General features: G+C 38.2%; 1 protein-coding gene across 1 annotated transcript in view; it reads left to right on the top strand.

The window, feature by feature from the left end:
- Positions 1 to 570: 570 nt before the first annotated feature.
- The window catches only part of USP32 (ubiquitin specific peptidase 32), a gene marked incomplete at its 5' end in the record, with an annotated part of 52,881 nt that continues 30,275 nt past the window's right edge, over positions 571 to 23,176 (top strand). Inside the window, 8 exons of the mRNA XM_057407143.1 lie at positions 571 to 753; positions 6,407 to 6,512; positions 7,097 to 7,215; positions 10,452 to 10,611; positions 20,005 to 20,136; positions 21,555 to 21,662; positions 22,432 to 22,547; positions 22,931 to 22,993. Coding sequence (XP_057263126.1) covers positions 571 to 753; positions 6,407 to 6,512; positions 7,097 to 7,215; positions 10,452 to 10,611; positions 20,005 to 20,136; positions 21,555 to 21,662; positions 22,432 to 22,547; positions 22,931 to 22,993 — 987 coding nt within the window. The remainder of the gene's footprint in view (positions 754 to 6,406; positions 6,513 to 7,096; positions 7,216 to 10,451; positions 10,612 to 20,004; positions 20,137 to 21,554; positions 21,663 to 22,431; positions 22,548 to 22,930; positions 22,994 to 23,176) is intronic.

Raw genomic sequence — 23,176 nt, 5'->3', positions numbered from 1 at the left:
GTGAGCAGATGTTGACTGTGCAAGAAAATCTTACATGAGGAATTACATTTAGTGCAAAGTTTAACTGTAGAATTCCTGTTAAATTCATGATTTGCTGAACTGTCTTATGAGCACATAAGTGGTGCTTAAATAGTTTTCTCTTTTAATCCAGAAAAGAAGACTGGTTACTTGATGAAAGTGCTTGAAGTGTGCTGCTGGAGCTGCTCTTAATAATGTAATGTTCATCACTGTTGGTTACAGATCATTTCTCTGGCTTACATGCAGTGTAAAATTGATCATAAAGCTAGCTTGTTTGCTTTTCGTGTGACAATAATGGTGCTTAATTTAGAACAAATAATAATGCGCTATTGTAGGCAGAGAAAACTTAGGCAGTGAACTGTTGTAATCATTGATTTTAACTTTAGGTCTGCCTCTTTCTTTTTGGAAGAATTAGATTACTAGAGCTCATTTTCTAGTAGTCAGGTTTTCCCACTATTTAGGTGAAATTGTGCATTTAATTTCTTCCAATCTCTTCATTGCTAAGATAAATATAAGGCATACGGGATTTTGAGGGTCCGGAAGCTATGATATTTCTACACCACCTTTACTGACCAACTCTTTTTTTTTCTCCCCTCACTCAACACAGTTACAGACATAGAGCTAAAGCGACTGAAAGATGCATTCAAGAGAACTTGTGGCCTCTCATATTATATGACTCAGCAGTGCTTCATCAGGGAAGTTCTCGGTGATGGAGTTCCTCCAAAAGTTGCTGAGGTAATCTATGAACTCGCTGGTTTTCTGGGGAGGCATACACACAGTTGCCTATACTCATACACCAACTCGTTTGATTTTTGTCCCATTTTTCATACAATACCACAGTGTACATTCTCTGTCTGACAGTAATGTTCCAGAATTGGGTCATGGCTTGTCAGGGATATGTGCTTGATTGAGTGTCTTTTTCCAGCACAACTAATAGGTGGTAGATGACTTTAAAGTAATAGTGAATATCCAGATGTAGATTTGGCTAGATGAAAGGTTGGGAAGATTTAACACTATATGTAGCCATTATAACAGAGGATTTAATTTACTTTGGAGATGCACTTGCTGTTGGTTTCTGTGAGATTCCATTAGCTTTTACTTTGCTTTCTAAAGTGCAGATTAATCTTTACAGGCTCTTAAAAAATTTTATGTATAATAAACATATAAGTGAACTGAAAAATGGCCAGAATCCAGCATATTTTATATGCTATATAAATATGGTATGTGTGTATATATCTATAAAAAAAGTTACCTTTCTGCACACATGTTTAAAAGACTATATTCTTTCATAGTGTTGCCCCTGTTCCGAGAGAGAAATTAAAATACTCTTGGTGAAGAAAAAAAGATTAGCCAGACCTTTCGAATGGTATCTTGCTCCATGTCATTTCTAATCACAGCTTCTATTTCTGGTATCTTCAGTGTTACTGACCTCACAGGCAGCATACAAGGCTTCCAGTTCTATTTAGATAATGTGAGTAGTGAAGTGTGCATTGCAAAAGGTTTAACGCTGTGGTAGTTACTTTTATCCTAAGCTTAATCTTTTCTGTGTTCTTTTTTTGTCTGTTTTTCCTAAGTATTGCCAAAGAGGCATGCACATTACTTACTTCTTGTAGTATAATGAACAGTTTTATTTTTATTTTTCTTGTGGGTATTCAAGCACCTAACAGGAAAAAATGCAGTGTGTGTTAGCACCATGAAATTTAAAGAAAAGCTATGATTTACCTCTAGCTTAAAGCATGTCTTCAGTATTAATTTCTGATTATGTTGTCTGGACACTCTGACTGTTAATATACCGTAAGATTAAACAAAAAATGTATCCTACATTGTTTAGGCTTGGTTTGAAATAATGTGAAATGTGAAGAACTTTAGTTAACTTGTACTTTTCTTATCCCTATTATGCAAGTATTAAGGATGAAATTACTGATCTGAGTGAAGTAAACTTGGTCGCAAATAGAGACTGTAGGTTTCAAATGTCTGCTGGCTCCTTTCTGCTTTATTTTTTAAAGACATTATCCATGAAACATAACATGTCAGACTTAAGTTAGCAAAAAACTATGCCTATGTACCGTGTAATTATACTAAATTTTACATTCTGCAATGTAAATTGCTATGATGCTGCCTGGGTGTGGCTATTTTAAGTAAAGCTGCAACAGTCTTAAGGAATTTTGGGAAATACAACATAGCATCATAATTTGATGGGCCATCTTATTAGAAGTTTTCCAAACAGCACATTAATGTGAAAAATTGTGGAGCGCCTTCCTTAGAAATGTGAACTAATTTCTGTTATGTATTGTTAGGTAACGAGGCAGTGTTTATAAACTCATCTCAAAGAATGATTAAGCAGCTAAACTGAAAGTAGTGCCACTGTCATGGGTGTAATTATGTATAATACTGTCGTGGTTTAAACCCAGTCAGGCAATTTGTTCACTCACTCCCCCCCTTCTTGCCCTCCCCCTGCTCCCAGAGGGATGGAGAGGAGAGTCAAAAAGAATGCAACTCCCACAGGTTGAGATAAGAACAGTTTAGTAACTAAGGTATAACACAAATCACTACTGCTGCCACCAATGATGATAATGATAAAGGAAATAACAAGGGAAGAGAATACAACACCTCAGCACCAGCCGACCAATAACTCGCCCCCCTCAGCCCGACCAAGCACTGACCGATACCTCCTCCAACCCTGCAGTCTCCCAGCCCATCCGGCTAACTCCCAGTTACATCCCGGGCATGATGTGCTGTGGTATGGAATACCTCTTTGGCTAGCTTGGGTCAGGTGTCCTCTCTCTGCTTCCTCCTGGCTTCCCCTCCTCCCTGGCAGAGCATGAGCCTCACAAAGTCCTTGGCCAAACCAAAACATTACTATCAGCTCTGTTCCCAGGCCGAAAGTCAAAACACTGCACTGCACCAGCTACCAAGAAGGGGAAAAATGACTGCTACTGCTGAACCCAAGACAAATACTAATACATTGGGTATTATCTATAGAATTCCTTTTCCGTGTTTATATCATGAACAGTCAATGTGTTATGTTGAAATAATATCTAAATGCTACATGGATATAAATCCTATGTGTGTCTAAATACCTGTAAAAAATAGTTACCTTCCCGCACTTGTGCATGTTTAAAAGGGTCTTTTTTTCCATAGTGTGGCCCCTGTCGGGGGTTGGAACTAGATATCTTAAGGCCCTTTCCAACCCCAACTGTTCTGTGATTCTATGAAATGTAATATTTGGCATTCAGCTGAAGTCAGAACTGAGATATACAAAGCTCAACAGAAATCGATGGAAAAGGCTCAGAAATGGGTGTGAATTAGAAATATGCTTTCAGTTGGATGAAGATAGGAGGTAGCTTTATTTGAGGTAATTTATAACATAGCTGTTCTTAGTCTAAAAGGAAAGTTACCGTGGAGTGATGAAGAATAGAGTATAAAGAAAAGATCATGTTCTACTAAAATTTGTGAAAGAAAACAAATGATTGCTCATGTGTTTGTTCATACATGTGTTTGGTTTTGTTTTGGAAGTGCTGTTAATCCAAAACAGAAGAATTCTTTTTTTGTGTGAGCTCTTTGTGTTTTCTTAAATCAAAAATAGTTATTTTGGGACTTAAACTGTAGCATTCAGCAGAGCTAACTGCGTATTTTTAAAAAAGTAATGATTCCAATGCACATATAAAGGTAAATTGCTTACACACACAGTGTAGCCTCAAAGGCATTTTGTGAAATCAGAATGATTAGATGTAGAAAGTGTGGCACTGAAATTTCTGCCATGACTTTGTCCATAAAGCATATACAATCATTGTGCCCAAATAGAGCACAAATTTAGTTTTGATAATTTAGCCCTGCAAGCATATCTAAATGGATTACACTTGAGTAATAGAAGAGAATGATCTCAGCACCCTATGGGAAGTTAATGTATTTGGGTAGCGCTGTGTCTCGTAGTGGAATGAAGCTGCAGGTTCTGCATAATGTTTTCTGTAGAATTGGGTCCTTTGGTATTATTGGCCTCATTTGCATGTACTTGCCTTCAGACATCTTTTAATAAGAGGATAGCAATGAAAAGGGATAGCTTGATGGGTGAACAAGGAGAGGATTTGCTGAAGATAATGCACAGAACTATATAGAGTGTCTTCAGGGAGTTTGTCTGCTTCAGCATTACGTCTGGTAATAACTGTGATAGAGAAGTGAACAAAATTCTAGCAGTTTTTACTACCTTGTTGCCCAGTATCTCTTTGGAGGTTGTCAGGAGCACATCCAGCAAATGAAATCTGCTGGTCTGCTTCCTACTGTTGGAAAGGCAACAGCAATGCGTTTTCCACACCATGTTATACACAGAGCATAAAGGGCAGTTGCAGTAGTAAACCTAATGTAGCTAGCCACTGTTAGATATTTCCCCTTCTTTTTGCCACTGTGTGGCTTAGCCAGACCTGTCCAGTGCCCTTGACGAGTCCATGGCTGTTTTGTTTGGTCACTCCCAGTCTTGGCTTAATTGTTGCTTGAAAAACCACACCTGAGATAGTGAGAGCAGCGAGTCATGCACATGGCTGGTATTCGGCGCTCCTCCTCCACCTTTGCCTTCTGCTTGAGGGTTCTGACTGCAGCATTGTGGTTGCTGTTATTGGAAGGAAAGGAGGGTTTTAATTCTCTAGGTTGGTGGATTTTTGTCTGTGGGCCCTAAGGTGTCATTCAAAAAAGATGAAATTCATTATGCAAGCATTTGTAATTTCAAAGCGGGCGGGAACCCAAACAGAGCTTGGGAGGTACAGAAAAGTTAAAAATGTTGCTTTAGCTCTTTAGAATTGTGTGTGGTTGGAGTTCAGATGTTTAAAAAACAACAAAAGGCAGGGGGAAAGGACGCAGGTGTTGCAGTTAAGATCTGTGGGTTTCATCCTGGGTTTACTAATGATTCATTCTCCTAATGAATGGTAACACGCAAAATAATGGATCTGTCCACTGTAATTGTGAAGCTCTGCTGACCTCTGAAGTCTGCTATTGCTATTTGGCTACATCTTGTATAAAGAATATACTTAAAGCTTTACTGGAGAAAAAATGAAAAGCAGTACATAACTGTCTTACTCATCCTGGTTTTAATGTTGCATGTTTAGAACGTAATTCAGATGCCAGCAAAGAAAATACTATTTTAAATGTGCACAGTACTTTTCCTCATAGAAGTTGATCTCTTTATCTTCCCTCCTGAAGAAGTTATATTTAAGAAACAAGTTCAACAAACAAGTCTGCTATCCAGACCATGATCAGTGATAAATCACTTTGTTCTGGTCTTTCACAGTAATAGTTCCCCATCAACTAGACCTAATACTTTCTTTTTATGGTTAGATGCTCAGTGTGATACTTGCAAGAAAATCGAATTATAAGACAGACAGTGAAATAATTCTTCTATGTAAGAATAATTGATAAGTTCTGTCTGATGTAAATTCTAACACCTAATGCAGATTTCGCTCGTGTCATGCTGATAAAGTGCTGGTGCTTGTAGGAATAGATTTGGGATTGCTGGAGTCCATGTTTTAAGTGCAGTACAGCATACATCTTTTCACTTGTGCTCTGTAGTATTAGAGGCAAGGTGAAGCGATATATTGCAGTAAGCAAGTTGGTAATTCTTGTTCACTAAAAGCACTTGCTGTTAACTTCGTATCTCGTATATCAGTGTTGAATCACTGTTAAGATGCTATTAAGGCAAGCTGCAGTGTCCAGACTTTCCATGTGAAAGGTGAATGCTTCAGCCCTTCCACTGACTGTGGATCTTTGAGTAATTTCTCATTTGAAGTCTTGATTGTATTGAAAGAAAGATTTAAATCCTGTTGTTAGAGGGAGGTGCTAAGCTGGAATGGTCATGCTACCAGCAGTTGTGTGGTGAGATAGTTATGGTATAGCTGATGAAAAGTTGTGAGGTTTTTTGTGTGTGCCACATCTTTTCAAAGCTGTAGTTTCTGATGACTCACTGGAAATGCATTTCCTGTGTTTGGGGCAATGAAACACTTGATGCTCCAACAACTTCTTGATGGTGTTGAGACTATCAAAGCGTAGTCTGGAGGAGACTTCATTTTTATTACCTTGATAAAGAAGTCTGGGGAAGTAGCACCAATGAACAAGCCAGAAGCCCTCTTCATTGGAGGATTCTAGCTATGTTTTTTATATTGCTGTTCATGAAAAGTATCTGCATTTCCCTAAATAAAAGACCCTGGAAAGGCTATTTTATAGGTACTGGAAGAGCTGCAGAAGTGTAACAGAATTAATATTGAAAGTGTGGTTAGCTGAATGTGAGGCAATGAGCCTAAAAACCACATATGGTGGAGCCTCAGTATAAGTTGTTGTTTTTAGTTCTGACATCTCTGATCTCCATGTTAACTTCTTGATTAACTTCTCTATTTTATTCTTCTAGGTTATCTACTGTTCATTTGGAGGAATATCCAAAGGGCTGCACTTCAATAACTTGATAGTCGGATTAGTTCTACTTACAAGAGGCAGGGAGGAAGAGAAAGCAAAATGTAAGTTATGTCTTTTACAACAATAACAACAGGACAATGGATAGTGAGTGTAAAATACACTATGTAAAGCAAACATAAATTGGGGTATACTGAGTCCCTATTTTTATATGTAACCGGGGCATATATTTGCCAATAAATGTAGTATTTGTAGACATTTTTAGCTGTATATTTTGAAATTTGCTGCATTTTTCATTTTTTTACTCACCAAATGAAATATTTGATAAGTCATCATGAATATAAATGTTAGGATCCTACAGGAAGACTGGTGATAACTGTATGTGGGCAGAGGAAGGAGGACGGCATTGATGCTTTTCAAAACAAAGGAAGGCATGTGACTACTGACTTCTGTTGTTTTGTCTTCTGTGTTAATCTGATGTGATAGTATTCATTTTCCTTTTGATTAGCAGACAGTGATAAAAGAAAAAGGAGATACTTCTTGACCTAAACCTTGTTGAGCTACATTGACATTGAATCAACCTAAATTTTTAGTCCTTTAGTTGCTGGAGAGCCAGCTCCAGCATTCTCAGCCAGCTGTAAATTTGATGTTTGAGAACTATTGCTTAAACAAATCTCTGCTTCCTCAGACATTTTCAGTCTCTTTTCTAATGAATCTGGGAGTTATGTTGTCCGTGAAGAGATGGAGAAGATGCTGCATGTGGTGGATGGGAAAGTCCCAGAGTCACTCAAGAAATGTTTCTCTGAGGTATGTCATACAGGTTTTAGCCTACTGCATTTACACAAATGTGAAAATTAGATTGGGTAGTTTGTTTTCCTCTGACATAAATATGTTCATGCATGTATGGAAGCAAATTGACCTGGTCTAAATTGGATAAAAGCTCATAGTTTTTTATGTTGTGATATTATGTGTGATTTGTATTGATGTGAATAGCAGCTTAGTATGTAAATGTAGGCATTCTCCATGCTGCTTTACTTACTGTGATAGTTTGAAAGATGTCATTTCCCAAGGGTAATCATGTTATTGAGTAAATTTGAATACTAGTGTCACTAGTGGGAATTTATTTGTTGGTGTGGACATTTTACAGCAAGTGGGGAAGAAATCTAGAACACAGATCTGAGAAGGAGAAGAAAATCTTCATCCATCTTCATCCTGGATTTAAAAATGCCTGTCAGCACTGGTTGCTTAAAAAGAATAGTTTTATAGTATTAGTTTTGTCTCGCTGTGCCTTCCCGGAGCTGCAACATTTATTTATGCTTGGGTTGGTTGAGAGATGCAATCTTTACGAGGCTTGCTGAAGTCCTCCTCTAAACCAGACTATTGTTACTTTTAAATATTCACAGATACTTCACTGGCACTAGTGATCCTGTTGAACTGTCAGAGGTTTGTGCTTTGATTGCTTCATTTTTTGTTGAAGGACTATAGAGCAGCAAAACCTAGTTGTCATACATTCCATTGGTTGACTAGAAGCTTTATTTGCGGATATCAGATTACTCAATTACCTAAATTTTATTGTGTATTGAAGATAACCTTGGTTATGGGCATTGGCTGAGGCAGATCATTTAATCTGTCAGTGGTATCATGTTGGCTTTGTAGGGAATGATTACGTTCTTCAGTCTTGGCTGGAATCATAAATCGTATGTACACTGCAGTCCAGTTTCTGGAGCTGGCCCACTTCAGTGTTTCCTATTTATAATTTCTTACCAATATTGTGTGATAAATTACACCCTAACAGTTAATTGCAAGCTGTCCAAGAAATCCAGAAATACTTAATGAAGATTTGCAGGAAGAGAGGCATCAGGCTGGCTTTGTACCGTTCTGTTCAAGAAAATGCTGTATCTTGATTTCTCTTTTAAAATCAAAACAGTATAATAAGTCACTCAGCAGGATTTACTGGCCTGTTAACCATACTAGGTCATTGCTGGAGAGTGAGAAAGTTTAATGTTCCTGCTGTGGGCCTTCCTGCCTGCCGTATGGTGGATGAGTTTATGCTTTCAAGGATGAGGTTTGTAGCTACTTCTGTTCTTCGGAATTATTGCATGTACTCATCTAGAAATGCTAGCTTTAAAATATATCTGAGTTTTTCCTCACTCTTGTTTCTGAAATACAGGAAGAGGATTCAGTGATACCTGTATTGCTCTAGTTCCATCATGGCTCAGCTGTAAACATTACTTGTTTCAAATGCTTTCTGCCCCCTGTCCAAAATTTTCCTGTCCTGCTCCTTCCTTGTCCTTGCTCTGATCAGCTGGAACAGTGCAGAGTCTGAACTGTGACACAGCTCTTGCTGTGTTTACAGAAGGCAGTGCAAAAAGTAGAGGGAAAGTAGAGTGGAACAGGTAGGAAGAAAATGATTTTCTCTCAAATCCAAACTGTTAGAGCAATTTCAAATAAAAACCTGCTTTGTTTTTTCTCTACTAACTTCCCAGTAGAGGTTTGTTGGTTTTTTGTTTAGCCAGGGTTAAATCCTGCAAAGTCCACAATGTTGAGTTACCCTTTTCCTGTCTGTCATTCATTCTCCTGCCTTTGTGCTGGCTCAAGTATTTATGTGATGCCTTGGTGAACTGGATTGGGAAACTGATCTGGTTGAGAAGTAAGCCCTTTTCCTGTAGCTTCTAGTCCTGTAGGTTATTTCTCAGCTAGATCTGTTTTGCCACCTGACTGCCATTAATGTGATTGCAGTCACATAAGAGAGGGGATGAAGGATCAGAAATTGTTGGTAAGAGGAAGGTTAGGGCCGTGCTGTCAGTTACTGGTGTGGGTACGTACAGATTAAACTGGTGATGGAACAGCAGTGTAGCATCTTGACTTCCTTGAATTAGAACAATGTGGAAGTCTGTGATAGTAGATTTAAGGATTGGGTATTTCTACGTGTATTTGTTGGTGAAAAATGTAACACTCTTTAGTCTAGGAAAAAGAGGAATGAATGAATACCTGAAACCTGAAGTAATCCACTGCAGTTGAGATATGAAGCAAATACTTTAGTGATGATGGTGATTAACCATTTGAGCAACCTGGCAAAGGCAGTAGTGGATTTTCAGTTTTCCATAGTTGGCAGTTGCAGATAGTCTGTGGCCAAATGCAAATTACTGAATTCTATAGAGGTGTAATTCAGTGAAGTTTAATGGTCTGTGATATTAGGGAAGTTTAAATAATCAATGACTTGAAACCTCTTTCACTTTGCAGACCCCTCTTTATTTCCCATAGAGACGAGGATCTCCACATAATGAGTTTGTCTACTGATAATAGGTTTGCTTTTATTTTAGTTAGTTTTGTGGGTCTTGTAGAAATTAGTGTGTTGATCCCTATGGTTTCATGGCCACAGCTTGGAAACCACTCAACTAAATGGTTTAAACAGCCTCTCCAGCAGTTAAACTTTGTGAGTCTTCAGTTTTTATGTATTCCTGAGCAGGCAGTTCCATGAGGCATTCAGCAGGTGAGACTCAGGAGATACTGTGAATGTCATGTTTACATGTATGCTTCAAAGTGGGGTTTGGTCAATAGAGGCAGAAAATTGACATGCAACTGCTGTGGTTAATCATAGTGTTAGCTATTCAAAAATCAGTTTTTTCTGTGCTAAGTGTTTGTATACTCATGCAGATAGAACAGAATGTTTGTGATTTTATAGCACCTGTTACTTGGCACAGAAGAGCTTTTATCTATCATAATAAATTTAAATTCATAAAAATAACCTCTGTTACTTTGAGTTGTACGTAACTGTTTTTCTTTTAATCCTTTTAACCTGAGGTTTAGAGTAAGTGACTTTCCAAAGACCACATTGAGTAGGTGGTTGAAATACGGAGAGTGCTGAGGAGTCTCAATTTCCTTCCCAGTGCTGGATTTCAGAATGAAATGGAAAACCAGGCATGGCTCCAAAGAAAAGCATTATTTTAGTACTTACTTTTATAGGAGATTGTCCCAGTTCCTGTTTACTGGCACTGAGAAAGCGGAAAAAAACAGCTCCTGGTTTCTTATTTTCCTCACAGGGTGAAAAAGTAAACTATGAGAAGTTCAGGGTTTGGCTATTGCACAACAAAGATGCTTTCACGTTTTCCCGCTGGCTGCTGTCTGGAGGTGTGTATGTGACACTCACGGATGACAGCGACACCCCTACCTTCTATCAAACCCTGGCTGGAGTCACACACTGTAAGTAAACGAAGCTTGGTGGTAGTACATGTGGTTGTCAAAGCTGTTCCAGAGACAGAAACTGTTGCCTTGTGTAGCTGTTCAGGAAATATCACTATGCTGATGAGATACATGGTCAGCGAGAGAAATTTCTTCTCTGTGTTAATTTGTACTCTGCTTTTTGTGCTGTAACCTGTAAAACGTTAAGGAAGAGGGACACTGGGGGTCATTGTTTTTAAGAGATAATACTGAGATTACAATACTTCTTAGAGAAAGAAAGGGGGGCAGAAATATCTTCTCTTTTGACAAAAACATCTATTTAAAGTGAGTTGATATTAATACTGGGTTTATATTTGGTCTTCCAGATGTAGTGAATCATAAAACTGTGGAGGCAGTTCTGAAAATAATGCTTGTTTCAAAAACAAGTTTTACCTCTTAATTTGTGTTCTGCAGTAAAATAAGTAATATTCCTGTCATGTGATACAGTCAGGGAGCTAAATTCTCTAAAGAGAAACGTCCTCAGCATTTGCATTTAGGAATAATCTCCAAAGAACAAGTGCTTCCTTATGTCTATATTGATATAAAAGAAGGAGCAGCTGTTTTTTAAATTAAATGTAAAACCAGAAGGCTGATAAATTATACTTGATGTGCAAGTGTAATGTAAGCATACATTACAGTAAAGCATCTAAGGGACTTTGGTACCCCTTGGAGAAGGGTGTTCACTGTTGAGATGTCAGGGATTTGAGCAATCTGGTTGTGCTCTCCTAGATTTTCTTTGTTGGTGTCAGTGTGGCATTTAATCTCTTTAATGGATGGGTGACTTGAGTAAAGCAACGTGCAGGTTTTTCTCTTGGTTTCAAATGTGAGCATTAAAATTCTGTTCTGACCATCTGAAATGAAAATGCATAGTAAAGTTATAAGTTTATAGACAGGTAATTTATTTGCGTTGCATGAGACTGCAGTAGACACTGAGGTTATAGAAGACTCTGAGGTCTAATAGACAAGGTTGCGAAAGAAGTATGCTAAAAAGCCCCAAACAAACCAACTCTTTGAATTTTCTAGACTTCAGCCCTGGGAAAAAGCCTCTCAAGCTGTATCAAATGGAGATGTGCTGTGCCTCCATCCTTGTCAAGTGCCTGTTGCCCTAAGTGTTCAAAGAAAGCTTTACCCCATGCCTCTGAATGCTACCTCAGAGCTTGCTTTGATTTTTTTTCCATGCTTTGAAATTAAAACTTCTTCTGAAGTTCTTATTTAACTTCTGTTGCTTTAAGTTGTGTCAGATTGCTGAGAAATCCAGTGTTTTCTAGTAGCTGGTGATGATCTCTGCTTCTTTACTGACAGCTTCTATAAGCTGTTGGCTGAGTATAATGATGGTAGAACTGAGTGAAAAAGTAAGTTTTCTGTTGTTAGGATTAAAAAGATAAAATATTTGAGACGGTTTGAAGTGATTATTGGATCTCCAAGTGCATGTCAGATCTGGGGACAAGCTTTTCATTGTGTTCCAGAAAACTGTAGCTTCCATGTATTTTTGAATGGGTAAAGCATGTTTCAAACCGCACGCTGTCTGCAGGCTCAATATACTTTACCAGTCTCGGAAAGATCATATGACAGTTAAGTTTGGACTTCTAGATAAAATGAAATGTTACTGTATTTTTGATTTCCCAGTGAAGCACAACAGAAAGAGGTTGTCTATGTTAGGATGTCTGAAGCCTGGGATCTTTCAGATGATAGATACGGAAAACTGACAGGAATTTAAGATAATAGGCAGGTGAACTGTTGAACTAACCTGCAGGTGAACTGACCAGCCTTCCCCTGGTCTGGACAAATACAGTTCTTTAAAATGTATTGGATGATTTCCCTTATGATTTCAGGCAGTACAGGAATCCACACAACAGATGCAGAAGTAAGGGAAGTATCAATGCTTGAGCACTTGGGGGGAATTGCGGTCTAATTGGGTCAGTCTAAAATAAAAAGTTTAGTACAGAAGTTTTATTAATGTGTACACATTTAATGTGTAAAACAGGAAGAGCTGTGACGACACTTCCTTTTCTCGAAGTGAAGGTTGTTTGTAATACTTTTCCTAGAATAAAACAGTTGCCTTTTAGGAAACAAAGTACCCGCAATAATGTTTAGTGGATCCAGGCAAACACTTCTCAGAATACAGTGAGAGGAAAAGCTTTTACAGTTTCTTCTGCTGTAAAAGAGAAAAGCAATACGTGAAACTCCGCAGTGCCATTGGGAATGTCTCACCTGGCTGCTGGGCTCCAGCTGGGATTGCAGCGCGCCCTCTCCTGGCTCCCGCTTCAACCCCTCCTGCCAAACCCTGCCTCCTCTCACAGCAGGGTGCTTCCCATTCAGGGTCTTGACTAACATGTCAGAGACGTGAAAAATCACAGCGATAAAAACACTGGAAGTTATTAACATTGATTTAGAAACAGACAGCAAACATTTTATTGCAAAGCACCAGTAACTCCATTTAAATTTGCTTGATGAGCCAAGCTACCAGCGAAACAAAGGAATTCTAATGTTTTGCTTGTAAATAACATTTATTTTGGTATGCAGATGACTTTAATTATATTCCTCAACACGTAATTAGAAATGAAATTTTAAAGTTACAGGAAGTTGCACACACTTGCTGCTTTTAATCAAATTTTGTTCCATTTCACTTATATCATAAATATAAATCACTTTATTTGAAAACTGCCAAAATAATTTAAGTTTCTCTTAGACCTTTATTCCTAAAAAAATCACTTCAGGGATGTGGGTGTTGACTACCACTGAGTACTGACCAAGTAGCAGGAATTTGGATTTTCTTACTTATTGTTATTAAACGCCATCCTGAATAGCACTGTGGTGGAGCATGCAAATCAAAGGTAAATCTTTTCAGGGACTGCCACTAATACAAAAAGCGTCTGTAGGGGAATATTCTCCCAGATCATTATGCATCCTAAATAATTACAAATTAAACATCTTCTCCAGTGCTCTAAGTCCAAATGCAGTGATTCAATAATACAACAATCCTTGGCCACTGGTGGATGTCATTTTTCTGCCTACTCTGACTAGTTTATTCCTGTAGGTATCAGAATGGAACAGACTCCATCGTACCTGCAAAGTGCAGCTTTCTGTGGCTTGGTTTGTCACAGTGATGTACAGGCACATGAGAAGTGGAAAGATCTCCTCTGCCCCCCCCAGTGCAGACCCTGGGGGTCACTGTGTCATTTCTTTCTGAGATACTGGGGCTTATCTGTTTTGTTGGTTTTTTTTGTCCCGTAGGGGAAAATGATGCCAGTGTATCTTCTACATGTATTTGTGGGCAGTTTATCTTCATTTCCCATCAGTAATGTCCTTGGTTTCAGACAGTCTCTGCTCTTTTTCCTTTTTACTCTTTGCTATAAATGCAAGTGACTGCTGTGTTTCTTCTTGACCTTTTTGTGAAAGTAAAATGAGCACAGTTTGAGTCTATTTCAGACCAGGTGCTCCATCCCCTGTTCCATCTCGGACTCAGATGACACATAGCTGTCGTACTCTGGGTGAGTCCTCCTTGCTTGCCTTCACTTGGCTGGAGAGATTTCTTCTGGTGTAACATAGGTGGTGGTTGCCTTTTTTTATGACTGTTTCATTTTGGTGTGTCTCAGTGGCGTGTGATGTGCTTATATACTTAGGTTTTCAGTCCTTTTTCAGGGGGAGAATACTTCCATTTATCAGGGGGGTTACTGGTTTCAAACTGGAAGACTGTAATTTGTACTTCTTTGTTACCTGGTTCTTGTGCCACTGAGTTCTTACTCAGTAGCACCCTAATTCTCCTTCATATTGAAGGCACTCTCTTCTGTCATCAGAAATATTCATCAAAATGCTCCTGTTTTTTCTGACAGCTCTTATGTTCTGATGCAGTTAAGACAGTGTGCAATCAGTATAATAATTGTATTTTAGAACATGCAGTTACTGCTAATTTAGCATAATAATGAGAGAAACCCTGGCTAACCAGGCAGCATGGGTGAAATGGAAGAGTGAGGTTTTGAAACACCATGAGGTTGAAACTGAATGTGGTAGAAGTAACCTCTTCTGTCAGAGATGGGTTTATAAACCTGTAGAGCTTTATGATAAGATGAAGATGTGAGTCTATAAAATAAAAGGAAAGTGAAGTGATCGCTTAACGTTGCTCACGTTAAAAGGCTGGATATAAAATATACGCTCTGTAGGTAGCCCACTTCAGTTGTGGTACCCACTCTTGAAACACCATCTCATTTCGATATGTGGAAGGCCACTGGAAGAAAATTCTGAAGATTTCAGATTTGTGAAAGGTGCCTTTAAGAGCATGTTTAATACCTGTTCTGTATGTGTTCTTGTATTAAGGCACTGATAATCTATATTCTGCTAGATGACCGCATGGAATGTGTGTCTGACAAGGATTTTGGCTGAAGTTATAATATTCCCTTCTCTAATGTGTGTCCATATTTCAAATTAAAAGGGAAAAAGATGGAAGTATTCCAGAAGACCAGGCCAATAAGAAAAAGCCTCAGTCTCACTTAATCTGCATCTTGTCACTTAGTTATCCTCTTAGTTCCCAGGCTATTTTGTGTCTTGCAAATCAGCTCTCTGTGCCCAGGTCCTGGAGCCTTCCATGTGTTAATCTGAAAGCAATAAACAGGTGTGGTCAGGCAGAAAGAGTTTGGTGTTCAGTCATTCGGGGGCTCTGGCTCTGTTGCTGCGTGATGAAGAGTGCTCTCCGTGACCAGGGACTGGGTTTTGTGTGGAGGATATCATGGTAAACAGTAAAGCAAACCCAGTTTCAGTTAAAATGCTGGGAATATGGTATGCTTCTACTGCTGTGAACCAGAGAGGATTGTGCCAATAGGTGGGTAAAAATTAAAGTTTTGTATATACTGAAATCCGTAATTCTGGTTGTATAAAGAATTATCATAAATAGTGCTTGAAATGAAAACAGGCTTTTAATTTTTTCCTGACAGAAGGGTATTCGTGGCTTGCTACCTCTGTAGTGCTTAAGGGCATACATTCCTTAGGAATGGCATTGAAATGAAGAATGCTTTTTCCAGTGTTTATCACTGTTGTGCGTCCTGACTGTCCATCTCAGTGTGGCAGCTGGGTTTAAATTAACACATTCTTAGTATATTTACAGTTTCTCAGCTGCCTCTTTTTACTGAGGGTGTTTGCTTGTCCTTCCTTTACAACAGGAAACTTGTGGTGCGCTTGACATTATCATTCTTCGAATTATGCTTGTCTCATTTTAGAGGATTGAGCTAAGAAACACTGTTCATGATTATTCATGGTCAGCTCTGAAAGGCTTTCATATTTTTAATGGACAAGGGATGAGTGATATATAAAATAGCACATGGTAGCAATGTGGTAGTATATGATGAAGTTTCACAGATGTGTAATACCTCTGCGTGAGCTGAAATAATCAGATCGTGTTGCTAATTGACAAAAATGAGTGCTTACTTGCCTAGAAAGCCAGGCTGTTCTGATGGTTTGGACTACGTTGTATAGATGTATGAGGTACATTTCTAGATATAATCAGAGGTTATTTAAGATTTGGACTGCTGAATGGGAGCCCAGTTCACACTTCTGATGGGATTTGAGCAGGAATGAGGAGAAAAAACCCGTACTTTGAAAAGGTAAAATCCTTTTTGTGAAAGCTCTTTAGAACACACCATTTTTTTTCATACACATCAGTATGTTTGGATAGTAAGTGCAGTCTGCTTTTATCAGGCTTCATTTAAACTTCGCTACCAAATATGATTATATGTATACATCATAAATTGCAAGAGATTTCTTTTAGTTTACTTTTATGGAGGAATAGATGGTGCACAACATATCCCAAGACTGATTTACAAGATTATGTGCCAAAAATCACTCTGGAGAAATCAATTCTGTAAGAGCTGGCTTTTCAGCTGCAGAATTACTCTTTCATGTGTGCTGTAATCCAATAAATCCTTCTGTATTTTATGTAAGTGGAACTATTGCAGTGAGCTGCAATTCAGTTAGCTGTTACTATGAGTGAAAAGTATTCTTTTGTCACATTTTTACTTGGATTCCACCTTACTTGTGTCTCATCAGTATAAACAACGTTATTTACCACTTTCTCAGTTTCACTTTCTAAAACGTTCAGCTCTTATGCAGAAAATAAATAGCCTGGACCTGCCTTGGCTATAACATCAATGTAGCATTGACCAGCTATTCTTTGTCTTTTAAATGACCCTGTTATTTCAACCACTGCTGGCCAGAACTGCAGATAAGATGCTTTCTGATAACCTTTCTTGTCTGAGATTGAAATAATAAACCAATAAAGTTAGCACTGTGAAAACCATCTGTGAAGTGCAATTTAAAAACTGGAGCACGAACAGCTTCTCCTGTAGATTCAGAGAATGTTTTCTGTGGCCAGAGACCATGGCTTGCAGTTCTTCATTACTAAAAAGAAATAATGCAGCTGCCATTAAAGCTGGTTTCTGCAGATTTACTCATCAGTAAAGACAATGTGAGCTTCTGTTGTTCTGGATATTCTTAGTGTTGCATTATTTCACATATAGCAAACTAGTACATTTGTTATTCTTCCCAGTCACAAAGGTAGATTAAAAGGAAACTGATTTACATGCGTATGCTCAAGAGAGTTAGCATAAGGCTTTTGTGTTTGCTGATGACAGCAATGATGTGTATGTGCAATTCCTCTAAATGCCAGTACAAACTTGCCCTTTATGTGCAGTTGTTTAGGTAGTACAATAGTACAGTGATTCTCTTCATGTTCTTATGGTTCTGTCTCATAAAGTGGCTTATGCCTTTATTATTTTACTTTTTGTTTATTTCTGTTCTTGGAACTCCACAAATATACTTTTTTCTTGGATTTCCTGCAGAATACTGGTGCTCTAGTCCTAATGTCATGTCTTGTGAGCTCACTCTTATCAGTACTGTAGCACCCTGGTACCTGCAGAGGCAACAAGATTGAGGGGAAAGTGCATTTAATTTGGTAGATTTGCCCCCATCTGTTGATACATTGGCCATTTTGGGGCATGTATGTTGTTACATCATGACATCCCTCTATGTCTTGGAACATACCAGATGCAGTGCAATTCAAACATCACCTGACTGCTCAGCTTAGGATTGCGAAGCTGCTTACATCTCTGCCAGTCCAAAGCACCTATGATATTTCTGTGTGCTGATCTTCAAAGAAATAACTACTCCATTTCTCTTCCTTGATTTCTAGTAGAATAATATTCCTTTGTATTTCTAGATTACTGCTCCCTGATGGATTTGGTACAGACCTCTTAATAGGGCCTGTAGTGATAGGATGAGGGGTAATAGTTTTAACTAAAAGAAGGTAGATTGAAACTAGATGATGAGGGTGGTGCAACACCGGACCAGGTTGTCCAGAGAGGCAGTAGATGCCCCATCCCTGGACATGTTCAAGATCAGGTTGGATGGAGTTTGAGAAACCTGATCTAATTGAAGATGTCCCTGTTCACTGCAGGGGGTTGGAACCAGATGATCTTTGGGGTCCCTTCACACCCAAATGACTTTATGATTACAACACAACCAAGAGATGGTAAGCCAGATAAAGGAATTGATCCATATAGGAAGGAGAGGGAGAAGAGAAGGAAAAAATCAGTTTAGTTTGATTTTTGGATCAGTTCTATTATCTCACTTACTGTATAGATGGACTTACTGTGTAGATGCACAAACTAAACAATCAGTTTAGTTTGATTTTTGGATCAGTTCTGTTATCTCACTTACTGTATAGATGCAGAGTAGCTGATAACGATGCAAGTGAGGGTGCTGCACCCATACTGGGGGTTAAGGGGGAAGGTAAACTTTTTCTTTTCAGCCTGAAGTTGACTTAGTTTAATGTGGCCCTGGGACTGTAGCTTTGGAGTGGATGTTCTGTATGCTACTGTATGGCCTGTCTAGTGATTGTACTGACTGTATAAAGAAAAAGGAGGACATGTTTTTACTGATCTTACTTTTCTAGTTAGCCTGTCCAAAAATACGTTACAGGAAGGTGTAAATCCTGTGCACTCTTCAAGCAGCATGGAAAAATTTATTCAGACATGACTCTTTTGTTAGAATTTTCCCAAACTTTCTGCTGCTGAGAGTAAGATACTGTGTAAGTTTTGATGCATTATGTGATGTGCCTGCTGGGTAGTTACTACTAATTCATGCTTATTATAGGTTACGTAAGTTACTATTCTGAGCGAGTTACTACTACTTAGGACAGAAATAGGAAAAAAAAATCAATAAAGTTTCAATTTGGCATATAACTTCTTTGGGTTCTCTTCTGTTCTTAAGCCTTACAGGATTATTATTGTTTCTGTTGACTAAACCAGGCCAAATAGCTCAAGTTAAACCTATTAGAAAGCTGGCGTGGATTTAAAGGCTCAGAACCATCTGGGAATGGGATCACACGTAGTGGTTCTTAATATAGACAGCTTTGTCATTACATATCTATTTGAGAACCAATTAATTTGTAGTGACCTAAAGCAGTGTTGTGACACACTTGCATATGTAAAAAGGTTAAAACCATTGTTGAGCAGAAACTGAATGTTTCTCTATCTATATTTTTTATTTCCAAGGATAAAACATAGAGACCAAAATTTGTATAGAAGGTTTTGAAAGAAAACACAAGTTCTTCCTCTGCCTGTTTTTATTCTCCTTTGCCTAGCACCTTGCTTTACTCACTGTTAGTTCGGGAGTTTGGCTTTTTGTCCTCCCTTCTGTAAATTAGCTTGTAAATTCCTCCCTTTAAAGTATCTTCTAGGTTTGTATTTCACTCCCCAGTGTTGACTGGGTTCCCGAGTGCCTCTGTAGTGTAAAAATAAAGTGAAACAAATGTGGTTTATATTTAGAAAAAGTTAATGATGAGATGCAGTGGTTAAAAGTCACATTAAAATTTAGCATTGTTACTGTCTCAGAAGACTAAAACTTGCAAACAGGAATTTTTCAAGAGCAGACAAGTACTATTTATATATATATATATTTTAAAGTGTGGAATTTTTTTTTATATGCTGCTTTGCATCCTTTTAGAGGATTTAAATACTAGATACCATGGAAAATAAGGTACTGCATATGTAATCTGCCTGTTCAATTCACCAAGAAGAAATAAGTGAAAATGAAGAGACTGCTGTAACCTTTAGCAGTGGGAAAAGTTCATTTCTATATCTCTGAACACTTGTGTGTTATTGATGGGAATTCCTAGATGGTGACATGATTCTGTAGATAAAGAAGGTAAAATTGTTTTTTTATTTCTCTGTTGCTCATATTTTTAATGTTTGTAAGCAGGAGTTGGGCATAAAAAAATGAACATTATTTCTTGTTGCGACAAAATAATGCTGCATTTTTATTTGGTGCTGAATTCTAACATGGTCTAGATATTGCCAACAATTCCTTTTATTTTTCTTGCTTATACAGTGGAAGAATCTGACATCATTGATCTCGAAAAACGATACTGGCTGCTAAAAGCTCAATCAAGAACTGGACGTTTTGATTTAGAAACGTTTGCCCCCTTAGTTTCCCCTCCTATTCATCCATCTCTGAGTGAAGGTATGGAATTCGATCTAACCTGTGAGGAGCTGATGTTGCTGAGGTGTTCAGTACCTGATTGTCTACTGACATGTACATTTTATGGCTTTAAAAGTGGACCTACTTAAAGATGTATTTTAAGCTTAGAGAGATTTGTTCTGCTGAATTCTGAATGTTTGAAGAGCAGAAAAGATGCCTGAGAAATCTCTTATTTGTCGGGAAATCTGGAATGACGAAGCAATGCGTGTTGCATTCTTCTTAGTTGTCAGGAAATATGTCAAACTTTATGTAGAATTTGCCCTGTGATTGCTTAAAATTTTTCACTGTGCTCCTTAATGACAAGATATACTCTTGCCGCTGAATGAGATAAAATAGAAGACCATTCTTAAACCGATAAATGTGAATTTTGTCTGTTAAATGAGAATTCAGCGTTCAGGTCAGAAGCTGTATCATGCAGTCAATGAAACAGTCTACCCAAACACTGGAAGTGAAGGAAGATTTTGTTCAGAAGAGCTGGTCAGGAGATTTGTGTGTTGCAACTTAGCCATTAATAACCAAGCTGGGCTTTCAGATTGAAGCCACTCTGGTAATGAGTGGAGGTTGCAACTGTCTAATTGCCATTTACTGCACAATATAAGGCCTTAAAGTAACGTTCTACTTGTGTGCTAGTACTTGTCTGCAGTCCTAGAGTGACAATTTTTTACCACCAAATGGTCAGCTTTACTGACAAGTGGCCACACTAAGTAGAAAATGGGAAATTCATCTGCAGTGGCTGCAAGCTGTTAAAACACCAGAATTTATGTTCAATTCAGTAGGGATATTTCCCCACATCCTTTTGCTCAGAAGTGTGTTTTATCTGCTTAGTGATATAAATTTATGCAGCTGCTATGGGGAAACTCAAATGGTTTCTGGTCATTTAATATGTCTTTTGTGGATAATGCAACTGAGTCATTTGCACAAAGAGAAAAAAAGATATTGGACAAAAAAAGTTATATGTGCTGAGATGAACAGAACTCTCAAATCATTTGAAGGCTGGTAACTGAAACTCCTGTCTCACTTATGGCAAAATATGCAACGTTAGCGAGTCTCGTTTCTATCAGGCACTGTGAAAGGTGAAAGCATCTTGCATCTGAGTACCTTTGCCATCTTGTTCCTTGCTTGTCCTGCCCGTGTAGGTGGACGCTCTATAAATCAATCATTACAGGGAAGGTGTGAGAATAAGGCTACAGTTCAGAATTCTTGATACCAGAGTGATCTGATTCACCATTCAGATGGTCTTAGTAGGGCTTAATTACCTTTATTATGCTTAGAGTTATAATCAGAAGCATTTGTATTTCTCCTTGCAAATGTTAACCATTAACCCTCCATGTAAATGCTAAGTATGACTGTCAGCTCTGCCAGCCACCTGCTGTAACAGGAGATGCTTTTGCGGTTTGCAGGTTTATTTAATGCTTTTGATGAAAACCGAGACAATCACATAGATTTTAAAGAAATTTCCTGTGGGCTCTCAGCATGTTGCAGGGGACCCTTGGCAGAAAGACAGAAGTGTAAGTATGCAAAGTGTTAACTGTTTATTTTAGAGAAGCTTTTCAGTTTGAACACTGAAGTTTGGTTGTTTCCACGTGTTTAGAATTTTTCCATTGGATAAGTGTGAGGCAGGCTGCAGAAGTTAAAAAATGAAAGGAATTATAATTATTAAGACTTTATTTTATAAAGGATGATTAAACCTGATTCTGTGTATTTTATCGCTTACCCATAACTTCATATAAATTATCAACCTGTTTGGGGGGAAGAGATTAAAATTCACAAGTTATTTTTCAGTGTTCTGCGTTATGATGCAGAAATGTGAATCTCAGTAAAGAAAATGCAAACACATATTCATCAGATACAATATAAACTGATTCTCCTATTTGATTGTTTTGTGGTAAATAGCATGTTCTGGCTTATTGACTGTCCAGTTTTAGGCTGCCTCCCTGCAAGGTTCTTGTGTTTTGAAATACCTTTGTTCCATACTTTTCCAAAGCCCTCTTGCTGCAGCTTAAAGGCTGTTGTTCCCTGGACATTTCTGGACGCACATATGTTCCCTTCTATGTCACATCAGAAAACACAGCACAGAATTGCAAGAATCTAGATTTCAGTTTATTAAACACAGCTGCTCCATTTCCTCACTACCACACATGCATCCTGCCTCATCAAAACTGTCAGCACTAAATCAGGTTCTTGTGACTCTGCAGACTTACATTCTGCAAGGGAGGCGTAGAAAATAATAGTTGTTGAGTAGTTCTAACATAGAAAAGTAATTTCCTTTTCTCTCAGTTTGCTTCAAGGTTTTTGACATTGACCGAGATGGTGTGTTGTCCCGCACTGAACTTAAAGAAATGGTGGTTGCACTGTTAGAGGTTTGGAAGGATAACCGTACCGATAAAATACCTGTAAGTTCTATTTGGGGGTTTCATTCAGTTGCTTCTCTTTCTTAAAGTCATCCTCCAAAAGTAGGAATGGGAATGTTGTTTGAACATGGTTTCAGGGAAACACAGGCATCCTTGAACTACTTACCTTAGCGGAGGGGTATTGATTATTGGGTGTAACTTACCCTGTGTAACTTTGACCAAAGCAGAATGGTGTGACTATAATGTACATTGTTTCATATAAAGAAGCCTTAGGTACAGAAGTACAACTGTCTGGAAGCACTCAGTTGTGAATTACATGGAGGAATCATCCACATTTCTCAGTTGTATTTTTGTTCTGAACACATGCAGCTCCAGGGATTGCTGTGGGAATTTAACTTTCTTTTGTAATCCTTTTGTTTGTTAAGGAATTGAACATGGATTTGTCTGAAATTGTAGAAGATATTTTGAATATGCATGATAACACAAAGGTAGGAATTTGCAGTTCTTCCCTTGTTGTTTTTATACCGTGGCTTCTTCAGTTTATTTACAGGAAAGAAAGTAAAATCTTATGCTTTCTTTAAAGCAGAGACGTGTCAATAAAAGACACTTTCAAGAAATGTCACTTTTCCATTAAATTTTCCACATTGTTCTGTGAGAGAAAGAACATGTTT

Source organism: Pezoporus wallicus, unplaced genomic scaffold, assembly GCF_028554395.1.
Source record: "Pezoporus wallicus isolate ANWC-B61680 ecotype Strahan unplaced genomic scaffold, APGP_CSIRO_Pwel_v1 contig_10389, whole genome shotgun sequence".
Taxonomy (NCBI): domain Eukaryota; kingdom Metazoa; phylum Chordata; class Aves; order Psittaciformes; family Psittacidae; genus Pezoporus; species Pezoporus wallicus.
This window is presented reverse-complemented; position numbering and strand designations above follow the sequence as displayed.